The 12,986-nt window shown below is 37.9% G+C and overlaps 1 protein-coding gene across 1 annotated transcript; it reads left to right on the top strand.

The window, feature by feature from the left end:
• The first annotated feature begins 3,514 nt into the window (after positions 1-3,514).
• LOC113157169 (E3 ubiquitin-protein ligase Mdm2-like) lies at positions 3,515-9,344 on the top strand. Its single transcript, XM_033325901.1, has 10 exons — positions 3,515-3,581; positions 5,896-5,963; positions 6,045-6,119; positions 6,374-6,507; positions 6,693-6,742; positions 7,134-7,192; positions 7,504-7,597; positions 7,638-7,837; positions 7,924-8,049; positions 8,728-9,344. Exons 1-10 carry the CDS (start codon positions 3,515-3,517, stop codon positions 9,187-9,189), a joined length of 1,335 nt encoding a protein of 444 aa, XP_033181792.1. The 3' UTR covers positions 9,190-9,344.
• Positions 9,345-12,986: the final 3,642 nt, after the last annotated feature.

Below are 12,986 nucleotides of genomic sequence, written 5' to 3'. Positions count from 1 at the left end.
CCGGTGTGGTCCTCCTGGTGAGAAAGTGTACCAAACCAAACCAGAGCAAAACTGTGCATCAAATGATTTCAGGGCTTTGGGTAGTGTGTAGATTTCCATTTCTTTGGTTTGTCAACTAAAACCATGCTGTCTGATTAATCATGGACAAATGTCCGAGACTTTAGGAGGTGAAGTTCCTCAGAGACACCAGGTCTGATGAATATGACGTAACGTAATAAACATAGACAGGATGATCAACCTGTGTTAACATTCATTGTGAAATAATCTCTTTCCTCTCTCACAAACGTACAGTAATCCAAGCCTCATTGGTCCGGAAGTGATGTCACTACTCCGCCCCAGAAGTCCCACCTCCACAATTATGAATTATAAAACCATAATTATATATTAATTGGACATAATTAATAACATATGCCCTTTATGAATGACGGCTCATCTTTTTATTTGTCACTATTAACTTTTTTTTGTTTAATGTGAGTCCAATTAGCTTCAATAGACCTTATATAATAGACCCTGTAACTATGGGTTAAGGCAGGCATCACAGAATGTGATAATAAAACCAATTTTTTTAAAGGCCAAGACACTTTGCAGCAAGTCTACTCTATGTGTCACCTGCATGCCACAGCGATCTATTCTTAAACTCAGACGTGGTACTTTCCTTGACAAAAAAAAAACTATTCCATGTTTAGTTGTTCACATTGACACACACCCTAGGGTGGAGCCAATGCTCGGTCTCCAGGTGTGACTCCATAAAAGGTGTGTTCCAACAGCCGCCAGAGGGCCATCCCACGTTGACTACATAAAGGCCCTAGTCCGCATAAAACACGGATCACCACAGCAGCTCAGTCTGTCAGGAAGGCACTCGGGGAGGGCTGTCATTTGTGACGGTGAGTCAGGTCAGCTGAATAGCAGCTCTGCCATCGGTGTGTGAGTGTGTGTGTGCTTGTACGTGTGAATGGGTGAATGAGACGCAGTGTAAAGCGCTTTGAGTACCAGCAAGGTAGAAAAGCGCTATATAAGTGCAGACCATTTACCATTTACCATTTGTATGCATGATTGTGCATTAATATAATCCTAGTAAGTTTCCCCTTAAGAATCCATTTCAGTGTTGATGACTAATTTATGTAAAACAACTCGTCAGGCGTAAAGTTTAATTATTGTTTAAAGTCTACAATAATCCTACAAATACACATCTAACTACATATTTATTTTGTTTAAATATCCCTTGTAAGGATACCTAATCTATAGCATATAGCAAATTTAAGTTTCTGGTTAACTAGCTTTCTAAATAGCTTTAACCAACACTCTCATAACCTAGCATTCATATTTTTAGGTATTCAAATTTTCTTGTTATTTCATATCTATTTTTAGGGTGTGTTCATTTTGTAAAGTGTAGATTGTTTTCCCTGTAATCTTCATCATTTTTTCTTACACCAGGATTCTCATAATATTCTCATAGTCTGTGGAGAAGTTGGGATAAAAGCTGCACAGACCTGTGTACAGACCTGATTGTTTTAAACAAGAATTTTGGTTTGTTCTCATATGAGAATATTGCAGTTCGACTGGAGTATGAACTTTCAAAACCTGTACGGTTAATAACGAGTTTACAGTTGGTTTTGTATAATCCTCTTTCCTTCCTAATTAGGTCCCTTTTAGAGTCCCTTTTCAAATATTTTATTGAAAACTATAGGGACCTTTTTACTAAATGTTTGCAAACTCTTAATATTGAAGTATAAAGTCTTCACTGTATTGATCCGGAAATAATAAATTTGGCAGAAAAATTGCTTCAGTGCAGTCAGCAGCACATATCAAATAGACAGATACTGTGTTAAGAAACGGAACTTGACTGAACCTGTTGAATGTGTCTTAGGGTTCGATCCTTCTCCTGGAAAAATGACTCTTTTCAATATATTCCCCTTTCTAAAAGTGCTACAATTAATATGTAATTACCATAATAATTTAAGGCAGATTTTTAGACCAGATTCACCTACTCCTGAAACCTTAACAGATTTCAGTATATGTACAGAATATGTAAAATATGTATTGTGTTATAGCCTATTGTGGAAAGACAGATAATAACTATCACTTCCTTGTGGGTGGCTGTGGCTCAATAGGTAGAGCAGTTGACTGCCAATCACAGGATTGGTGGTTTGTTTCCTAGCTGCCACGTCACCTGGTGAGTCAGGTCAGCTGCATAGCAGCTCTGCCATTGGTGTGTGAATGTATGTGTGCTTGTATGGGTGAATGAGATGCAGTGTAAAGAGCTTTGAGTACCAGCAAGGTAGAAAAGTGCCATATCAGTGCAGACCATTTACCATTTATGTAAATTCCTTACAGAGGGGGGAGGAATTGCACACATTGATGCCCACGGGTAGAAAGGATTTAATTTACCATGATGTCAATCTGTTCTGCAGGTGTATTAGGGTTTATTGATGTCTTTACTGGTCTTACAGGAAGCCCACAATGCCTTCACTGAGTAGTTCAGCCATAGTAGCACTGCCCCGCAGAAACCAATACTTGCTCCTGAGGTCAAATTCAGAGAGTAGTCAATGAGATGAGAGAAAAGGAGTACCGGGTATACACACACACAGGATCTGCCTACTCCTATCAACAGTTTAAATTTTTTAAGAATTCCTTACAGTGCAGGTACTATAATTTATTTTCATCGATACACCTAAATTTGTAGTTTCTAACTTTTAGTAGCGCTATGGGGCAGTTTTCTTATGAGCAGATCTGTGCTTTGTTAGTTGTGTGTCTCCCTCTCTCTCTCTGTACCTTTCTGCTGGTATCCTTGGCCTGGAGCTGTACATCTCCAGAAAGCAGTTGCTCATTGTTCTTGCTGCTTGTTGACACTGTTGTGCCTGATGTTCTTTTCTCTCTTCTCTTTCCACTCACTCCAACCTGTCGAGGCAGATGGCCGCCCACCATGAGCCTGGTTCTGCTGGAGGTTTTTCCTCTCCACTGTTTCCTAAAACTTGCTCAAATGGAATTGTGGGTTTTCTATATTTTTTTTAGTATAATTATTCTCTGTAAGGTCTTCAACCTTACACTGTAAAGTGCCTTGAGATAACTTCTGTTGTGAATTGGTGCAGTACAAACAAAACTGAATTGAATTGAATTCAGTCTCAGGAATCACTTTTCTGCATTAAATGCTATAACTTCATACCTTACTTTTCCTGGCAGTAATCATATAATCCTATATTTTATTTAGGTTACATCCCATGAAGTAATTTCAACTTCGTTTGAATAGATCTACTAGTGTCTTACTTGCTATTGACTATTGACATAAAAATAATAATGTAATTCTTTGCATACATATTTAGCCTATTTAGTAAAACAAGACCGAAGAATAAACAACAGTGTCCAATTTAATTTTTATTTTCAATTTATTCAATACAATAAATTCTGGAAGTGTTTTTACGGGCTGAGTTCTGGGTGCAGTGTCTCTTTAGAACGAGTGGGGGCGCCACTCAACCATCAGCAGTAAACAACAACAGGTCGAGCATTTGTAGCGCGAATGGTCCGTCAGCGGTCGGGAATACTGATACTGATAGGACACATTGCACTGGATTATTTGATCAGAGGTAGCTGAAAGGTGCGTAAATGGTGGTTAGTCTTCCGTACACATGGGTTTAATTCAGTAACATTAGCAGCAGCACGAGTTAGCAGGTGTTAATGGTTCCGTCCAAACAAGTCTCCACTGACAGACTAAACGGTGCCAGACATGATTTTGTTATATTAATTATACCAATATTTGCACCTGCCATACCCTCAGGGCATTGGGCTCTGTCCTGTCACTAACACTGACTTGTCTGTCTGTTTGTAGCTTAAGCTTGTACCATGATATCTCACTGTTTCCATTAGGAGGAGAAAAACCTAAAATCATGTTATTACATTAAATCCAGTAGGACAGAAACTCAAACTGTTTTAACCCCGTCCCTTCTGCATCTAAGGCCAATGGCCCACCCATTGAGCGGCCTTGCTCATACTCTTATGATACAGTTGAGTTCCCTCCCCTCACTCAACTTTAGTCTGTGTGCTAGTGTTACATCATAAAAATATTTCCCTATTTCTGACTGTCAATACATAGCTCACTGTTAGACTTAGTGCAGAATTGTAATGATTTTTAATTAATTTTTGTGTCATATTCTGCTTTATGTCTTACATTCTTTTCTTTGTTTCAGTCAGTTTGCAGGTTGAAATTCATTTTATGACAGGTTTTGAAAAAAGGCTTTACTATACATATTAAAATGTTTTCAAATGAGCCTTGATTAAATCTAAATACTTTCCAAAAAATGGAGATAGAAAAATTGTGCAAGTTTGAATCATTATCCTTATTCCCCTTAAAGTCAGAAGATAGCCCTGTTGGTGACACACAATCAGTTCAGGCCAGTATTTTATGTATTACTTAGTTTTGGTTACTGCTGGTTAGTGAGGTTTTTGTCACCTTGGTTAGTTGTTTATGACATTGATGAGTCATTGTGGACTAGTCTCAGCATGTCTACACAGAGCTGTATGATTTTATCAGGTGGCGCAGGCTGTTTTAGGTTGAACATGCAACTCACTGCTGCTGACTTAACCATGAGAAACACTTTCTCTTATCTGATTAGTAACTGAAAGCTTTGTGCATATGATTAAGTGCTAATATTTGACATATTTTTAAAAAAAAGAGACAAACCAGACTCAACAGGGAACCCATCCTCATAACAGTTAATGTCTTTAAGTTATTGTGGAGGCCAGTTAATTATTGGAGGCTCTGGTAGACTTGTAGAAAATACCAGTCCTGAACTATTGAGCGTTGAGTCAAGACCTCAGAGAAACAGCTGCCGACATCCGTTGAGGCCAGGGCCAACTTCATGGTAGAGTGGAACCAACCTTGGTCACCACACGTGTCCCACAGAGACCACACGGGGGCATCCAAGTGACCAGATTTCAGATCAGAAGTTGGGCACCAGGACAAGTCAGACAGGTCCAGAGGTCAGAGGGTGGAACGACATGTAGCTCCACAAAGAGACAAGGAGAGAAAAAGAGGGAGAGGGAACAAGAGAAGAAGAGGAGAGGGGAGAGCAGAAGAGGAGAGATAACAGTTAGTTATGATCACAGACAAAGCTTGAGGTGAATGTATATTTAGTGTAGATGGATGGATGCATAGATAGATAGATAGATAGATAGATAGATAGATAGATAGATAGTAAGATAGATACTTTATTGATCCCCAAGGGGAAATTTTGGTGTTGCAGCAGCCATTACACACAAAAACATTTGAAAATTGAGTAACATAATCTACACAACAATACACGAGACACAGTATAAGAATAACACACAGTATAGACAGTAATAACTAACAAAACACAATGTAGAACTTGAATTTAAAGTGACTTAGTGACTTGACTTCAGATTTCATCAGGGACTCCGGCAGGACTAACTATGACAGCCTAACTAAAAGGGTGAGCCAGCAGGAAACACAGACATGAGGGCTAAGAGGGAAGTTTGTGAGATATGTTTGCACGGTACCAATTATGGTATATGAAAGGCCATTTTTACAGTTCAAGATAGTGTAGACGCTCTTCCAGGCAAATCAGCAGTTGAGTCAAAGTAAAAATATTGCTGCAAGTCACATCAATGAACCTCATCCAAGAACCACTGGCAAGAACTGATTTGTTATTATTTTCAGTTCTTCACGAAAAGGTTAATATAATTTGACTGATCTCAGATTTTTCAAATATACATGTGCAGAGCTCAGAATGTTCATAGTTGTGCATCAGGAGGTCCCTTAATGAGATCATTTATTTGGTAATATTGTGTGTGTCTTTACTGTTATTTAGTATTTCAGTTATGCATTGATTTATTGAATAATCCATATGATGTGTAACAGTCTTCCTGTGTGTTTGTGTGCAGAAACCATCGGCTTCAACATGTCATCTCACAGGGAGCTCAGCGCCGACACCTCTGATGACAACAAACTGGTGAGAGCAGTTGACATATTTTGCTGGTTGTCACCTGTTAACCAACTGTTATTTAACCTTATCCTGTTTGTATGTGTTTAGGTCAGACCAAAGGCAGAGTTCCATTCTTTGTTGCAACATGCAGGAGCCACTAAAGATGTTTTCACTATGAAGGAGGTATGGCATATTTGGGTGACTCAGTGGTTTGATGTTAAACTGATGAACAGCAGTTTTTTATATATATGTGTGTATATATATATGTATATATATATATATGTATGTATGTGTATATATACAGTACAGACCAAAAGTTTGGACACACCTTCTCATTCAAAGAGTTTCCTTTATTTTCATGACAATAAATGCTTAATTGATTATTGATTGATTGATTGAATATTCCCTTGATGCATCTGGGGTGTTCCCTCTTGCAGTTGATGTTTTACCTGGGTCAGTACATTATGAAGAAGCAACTGTATGACCAGAAGCAGCAGCACATCGTCCACTGCGCCCAGGATGCACTGGGGCAGGTGTTAGGAATCGACAGCTTTTCTGTTAAAGAGCCAGGGTGAGACAAGATTGTCAATGTTTGTGTGGTTCTGAACTGTTATAACAGCATCAAATTACAGTTTCTTATGCCGAATAGAGTTCAGTCAGTAATGAAAAGCAGCTTTAAAGGTTGGACATAAATGAGAAATTGTGCCTAGTGCAAATTTTAAAAAGGTAACTAAAACACTGTTGCTTATCTTTCAGAGTTCTGTTTGCAATGATCACCAAGAATCTGGTGGCTGTGAAGAGCCAAGGTCAGATTTTTCCTTTTAGTTAGTTTGGACTGGTCAACTTAACCTGAAATTTGTATCACAGTGAACACAATGTAGTTTTTAGGTGTATTATCAAATATAGTTGTGCCCAAGATTTGCTTTACTCACAGCAGCGTTCTCAGTTATACTTGGTATAATGTTTCTGACACATGTAGAGTAGATGGGAACACTTCTGCTCTGTTTCACATCCCTCTCCTTTAAGGCTCCAAGGTTGAGTTGGTTCTAGGTTTAACCGCTGTGAAAATATTTAGTGACTGGTAAAGAAGTAAAGTTGCAATATAGATGAATTGCCCAGCTTTGCACCTCACTTCTGGTCTGTTCTAATTCTCACAAAACTAAACTCACTTTTTCTTCTTCTTTCTCTTCTTTTTAGAGTCATCACCAAGCTTGGATGAACCCCAAAGTAACATTCAAACAGACAGGGTGACAGAGGTAATGAGTGCACACACACGGTTATAATACAGATGGACATTTATGTCTCAGTGCAATGTTTTTAGGAGCTTATTAATCAATGCTGTAGTGTTTGGACTTCATAATACAGTTTTTTGAGTTTGAGTTTGACTTGTCCACTGAAAAACCTGGCAAAGCAACATGTTGAAAAACAGTGAACAGCCAACTGCAGGTATCGTAGTACAAGGGAATGTTAATTATATCACATGGTGACCTACAGTGCTCATGAATGAATTTGACATTCAAATCCAACTGCACTTTCTTTTCTTTTTCTTTTTTTTTTTTTTTTTTAGGAGGCAGATTCTGAAAGGTGCTCTTCGTCCCCAGACAGGAGGAGAAGGAGGTGGTGGTGGAGGAGCAGTGACCCGGGTCAGTTTCTCTCCTTAGGTACTGCTACAATACAGCTCATAAATGAATAAAATGCTCCACCCATCCATCTTCTCAGGACCCTCAAACACTGTGGAGGATGATGAAAATGAAGAAGAGGAGGAAGAAGGAGGGAAGAAGAGGAGGAGATCTGACAGCTACTCCCTGACATTTGATGACAGGCTGTCCTGGTGTGTGATTGGTGGCCTAGGAAGCGTCCATGACAGACACAACAGCCAATCATCAGAGTCGCACAGCACTGTGAGTTTGTTCACAAACAAACACATCAGTTTGATTTTATTATTTAAAATATATTTGTTTATAACCTTGACTGTATCTGTGTTTAGTCTTCAATGTCAGAGGTCACTGTTGCAGCCTCGGACAGTGACAACTTCAGTGTTGAATTTGAGGTTGAGTCCATCGACTCAGATGACTACAATGAAGATGATGCCTTGCTGTCTGCAGACGATCAGGTAAACTTCTCCACTGCTTAATTCCTGAAGGACAAGTGTGGTGATACTTCTGGTCTGTTATCATCAAATTCATCAAAAGATTATGTTTTGACTAAGCAATTTTTGTCCATATTTGCTAACTTTTTGAAAGTTAAAATAATTTTCTGCTCTAACAAAAAAGCTGAGTATTAAAGTATAAACTTGATTTCTATGATGAAGTAGTGAGTATCACATAAATGTCAATACAACTAATTATATGATAACTTCTGTCATTTTCTAGATCAGTTGCATTTTCAACAATCACTGTACAGACACTGCAAAATATATTACCTCTACTTGGCTGTAATGACAGGCAAACTGCAATCTGGATTATTTTATTCACCTGTGCAGAAATCTCAAAAATTCTCAACTTGGCATTGGGAAATCAAGAAACAAATTACCCAATAAAGTGATGTTTTACCACCGAGGTCTGAGGCACAGATAAAAACGGATTGGCGACGGCAGTCACGAGCGAGTAGAGTTGCTTTTAGCGTCTGTATGGTAGATTGTTAAAAATACATATATAAAATATGACTGAAGTTATCCTTTAACTGTAAAAATTTAAATTAATGCTTTTCATTTTACTGTTAAGAGTTAATTGTCTTGTCACTTCATACTAATGACCAAACTGTTTTTGTGTCTAAATGTTCTGACGTTGAGGAAAATGAAGGAATTGATGTTCCAGATGGCAAGAGAGTAAAAACTCCTCCTCCCCTGTCACGGTATCTGTCCTACTCCACTTCCTCCGCTTCAAACTTCCAGGATCTCCTCTCATCCGCCTCCTCTCAGGACAAGCTCTTGACTTCTGACTCCCAGCCCTCCTCCTCTTCTTCTTCCTCCATCGATTCGCAGGAGCTTCTCCCATCATCCCCAGCTTCTGCTCCTCCCGTTTTTGTCCCCGAGCTGGAGCACAGTGTGTCTGAGGAGTGGCGGCTGCCAGAATTGTGCCTTGACCCCTGTCTCATTTGTCAGTCCCGGCCGAAGAACGGCTGCATCGTCCACGGACGAACTGGACACCTTATCTCCTGCTACGTCTGTGCCAGGAAGCTGAAGAAAAGGAACAAGTTGTGTCCAGCCTGCAGGCTGCCCATCCAGTGTGTCATCCTCACTTACCTGTGCTGAAAAGCATCACATTTTGACATAATCCTACATTTAATTACCAAGTTAAAGTTCAGTTTCACTGTACTGCTTTTGTTCATAGGCACATGTTCGCACTTTTTAATTTTCTTCATCTCTGCTGCTCTTTATTTTAAAGTTAAAGTTATATTTTTATTGTCCAGTTCCCTCCCAAAGAAATCGAATTAAAAAGGCTAAAACTAGCAGCACGTTAGCTCTGTCATTTAATCTCTGTACTCATTTTGTCTAGTAATATTGTGGGACTAATAAAGGTTTTTTCTTATAATAGACCAAACAGTTAATAAAATAAACAACAGTGTTTTATAATAATAGTTTGTTAGCAGTTCTTAGATATGTTAAAGAAACCTCGTCAATAACTTGTAAAAGTAGCTAATTGATAAATTACTTAATTTCTAAAGCTCTAGTTTTGAACACACTGTGAGAATGGTACATTAATTGGACTATTTTCTGGTGGTGGAATTGTTTAAATTGGCTTAAATCAGTTTAATTTTGGTTTCTATCTATTCATGAGACTTGGAAAAGAAGACAAAAAAACAGTAAATCACCTTCATGTAGCCTGTTTTTACCTTCACCTGCCTCTCTCCTTCCCAGCAATTAGAAGAAATTATTCTACAACTACTTTCTATATAATGACCAAATTGCTAACTTCATTCCGGGACACTAGCAAATTACTTAAGTTACAGACCCATTAAAAAAGCTTTACCCTTTATTTTAGGAGTCGACTATGTCCTATAATGAAGTATCTTGAAAAGAAAATGAGTAACTTAGTATTTGAGAAATGATGGGGATTGCGATTTTTAATATTTTACAGATTTATTTTTTAGAAACATAGTGTCCTATTTGACATGTACACTTCCCCTTCCTTGCACTGCACATAATCTATATTCCATATAATTCATATCAATGTTTACATCATTCTTCCTTACAAGACACTCGCTAAAAAAGAAACAAAGTGTTACATCTTTATTTATTTTATTTACGGTAAAATTTAAGTTTATTGAAGCAGATAGAACTGTGAATAATATAATGAATCTACTGAAATTTCTAATTCCTGCAGTAGGCTGGGGACTGATGAATATTATATATTATATTATAATTATAATCTTGGTAAATGTCAATAAATCCATGAACTTAATAAATATTATGTTTTAAAGCTAGAAATTTAACCTCTTAACTGGGAGGTTGTCCACAGATGCTTGAATTTAATCCCAGGATAATTTAATCAGAGCTCTTGGATCCAACAGGCTGACAGTTCTGTTTTATTGAGGAAACACATAAGCAACAAGCACATGAGAAGATGCAGGTTTATTAGTATCATTAGTATTATTCACCTACTGCTTTTAGAGACATCCTGTACATTTACTGAGACATATGAAGTAATCACATAAATGTGGTACTGTATAGTACAATAATAGCTATTATACTGTACAAATATATATATGTATTGAGACAGGCAGGTTGAAAGGGAGAATAGAGCAGACAAACTGTACTGAAGAGACAAAATTATTATTATATATTATATCTATTGCTGTTTGAACGTGCAATTCTCCATTGAAAAACGCAGTGTTTCCTGCATATAAATGGTCTGCACTTACAGTATATAGCGCTTTTCTACCTAGCTGGTACTCAAAGCGCTTTACACTGCGTCTCATTCACCCATTAACACGAACAAGCACACACACATTCACACACCGATGGCAGAGCTGCTATGCAGCTGACCTGACTCACCGGGGGCAACTAGGGGTTCAGTATCTTGCCCAAGGACACTTTGGCATGTGATTGGCAGTCAGCTGCTCTACCTATTGAACCACAGCCACCCACATATGACATCACTAACTGGCTGTTAAAGGAACAAGAGTGCAGGAATATATTTAACAAGCATGTTTGACTGTGGTTAAAGATGCTTGTATTTCAAGTCAAAAATAGGAAACGTACATAAATACTGAACTTTCCAACATGTATCCTCATGATCTCATGTCAGGTAAATTATTCCAATTAGATTGGATCAAAACACAACTCTGACATGTTTTAATTTTAATTTTCCCATTTTAAACCATACAAATTAAGTACACATAAAGGACAGGTGTCATTTAGACTAACACATATTTAGTCACAATATATTTTCCTTGTACAGAAATCAAATACTACCCATAAATCTTACGCTGAATCTGTGCCAGTGGTTTCCTTAGGTGTGAGTGAGCAGATATCCTTGAACGATCAGTTTATATGAATCATAAACAAGAGGCTCCTATCTGACAAAAAGCTTGGGTGATGCTGTGCGTCCTTGCCTCAGGCTGCCTGAGGTCTATGAGCACATTTGCCACAGTTTTCTGCTGTGAAACATCCACTCAAAACTATCTCAGTCCACTGATTCACTTGCACAGCATCATAATCATTAATTGTTGATTTATGTTATATAATTCTATTTATTTTGTTATGCACTAATATTCAAATAAATAGGAGACAAGAAATGAAGCCGTTGTTGCTTTGACATAATCCACCATTCAGACACCTGACTTCCAGAAACAGTCCAGGTGAGGGGAATTACACCAATTAACCAGAGAACTCCTAAAGCAGCATGCATCACTTTCTCTGAACACGAATACACATCAAATCAATACTTAAGACTATAGCTATGACTGTGTGTACAACAGTAATTAACTACACAAAACTAAAATGCTCATGTATCATTGGTGCATTAACCCTCATCACTACATGTTATTGCAATACTTTTACTTTGGTAATTCACAGCTTGTAGTTAATACTTGATTACACTAGTGGAGTTTTTTCCTTGCCAAATTTTGGCCTTACTTATTGTACTTACGTCTGAAGGCCTTCCTCTGGAGTTTATTAAACTTAACGATACTAACGAATCCTTGAACTTTACGCTGCAATGATGCTTCGTTAAAACGATAACAAAAAGTTTTTAATTAGCTCGTTACCTGACATGTTTGTTTGCATTAAAATAATTGATTTACATTGTATTTCTTGGCTGTCAGATGCAATTTCCAGTGACTTTTCTTTTCCATCAAGCACCTGCTGAATTTGACGACCTCAGGTGGTTCAGGATTGATTCAAGTGCTGAACACTTTGTGGGACGTTTCAGTTCTCTTCCATCCTGACTTCTAACCCTGTCTTTATGTCATTGTCCATGACTTTTCCAGAACTGGAAAAGATATTTCCAGACAGCAAGGAGTAAAAGTTATAAAGCTAAAATAATAACTGAAAAGCAACAAAACACCAGACTCTCTTTCCATTTGTAGGACAATTTTTATTAGATAGTTGACTTCTTAGATCTTTATCTTCTGCCCATTGCTCCACTTCCTCAGAAGAGTCACCGATATGGGCACTAGACCAGTCAGTGCTGTTTCTGATTCCATTTCAAAGCCAAGATTTGGTCTAGTCCAAACCATTTGTTTCCTACAATAATGTTACAAGAATAGACAAAGAGAAAGTTGCATTTCATGTACAAGCGGTAAGATGTAGCTGGGGTTGAGTGAGCGATTTTCTGTGTAACATTCAACTCTCTGTAGTGACTCAAAACAATACATTTTTCAAATGCTTTTCTGTTTTACATCATAGATACACACAGATCTGCAAACTACCAGGGCATAAAATCTATTTACAATGAGGTTTCAGTTCTCTGTGCTGGTTCTTCATTCATTCACTACACATGAACATACCCGTACCTCTGTTAAGCACACCAACATCCCATCTGCAGATCACACTAATATTTACCAAATTGTTCTGGAGCATTTTTCATGATTCATAAACCAGAATCC

This window comes from Anabas testudineus, unplaced genomic scaffold (genome assembly GCF_900324465.2).
Source record: "Anabas testudineus unplaced genomic scaffold, fAnaTes1.2 Contig234arrow_ctg1, whole genome shotgun sequence".
Taxonomy (NCBI): domain Eukaryota; kingdom Metazoa; phylum Chordata; class Actinopteri; order Anabantiformes; family Anabantidae; genus Anabas; species Anabas testudineus.
Note: the sequence above shows the minus strand (reverse complement) of the source record. Positions and strands in the feature narration are given on the sequence as shown.

What these genes read in the sequence shown, in the direction of transcription:
- LOC113157169 (XM_033325901.1), top strand. Translation starts at nt 3,515, where the DNA reads ATGGTCCGTCAGCGGTCGGGAATACTGATACTGATAGGACACATTGCA. An exon ending in ACTGGATTATTTGATCAGAG is followed by an intron (nt 3,582 to 5,895) that starts GTAGCTGAAAGG and finishes GTTTGTGTGCAG; the next exon opens with AAACCATCGGCTTCAACATG. An exon ending in ATGTTTTCACTATGAAGGAG is followed by an intron (nt 6,120 to 6,373) that starts GTATGGCATATT and finishes TCCCTCTTGCAG; the next exon opens with TTGATGTTTTACCTGGGTCA.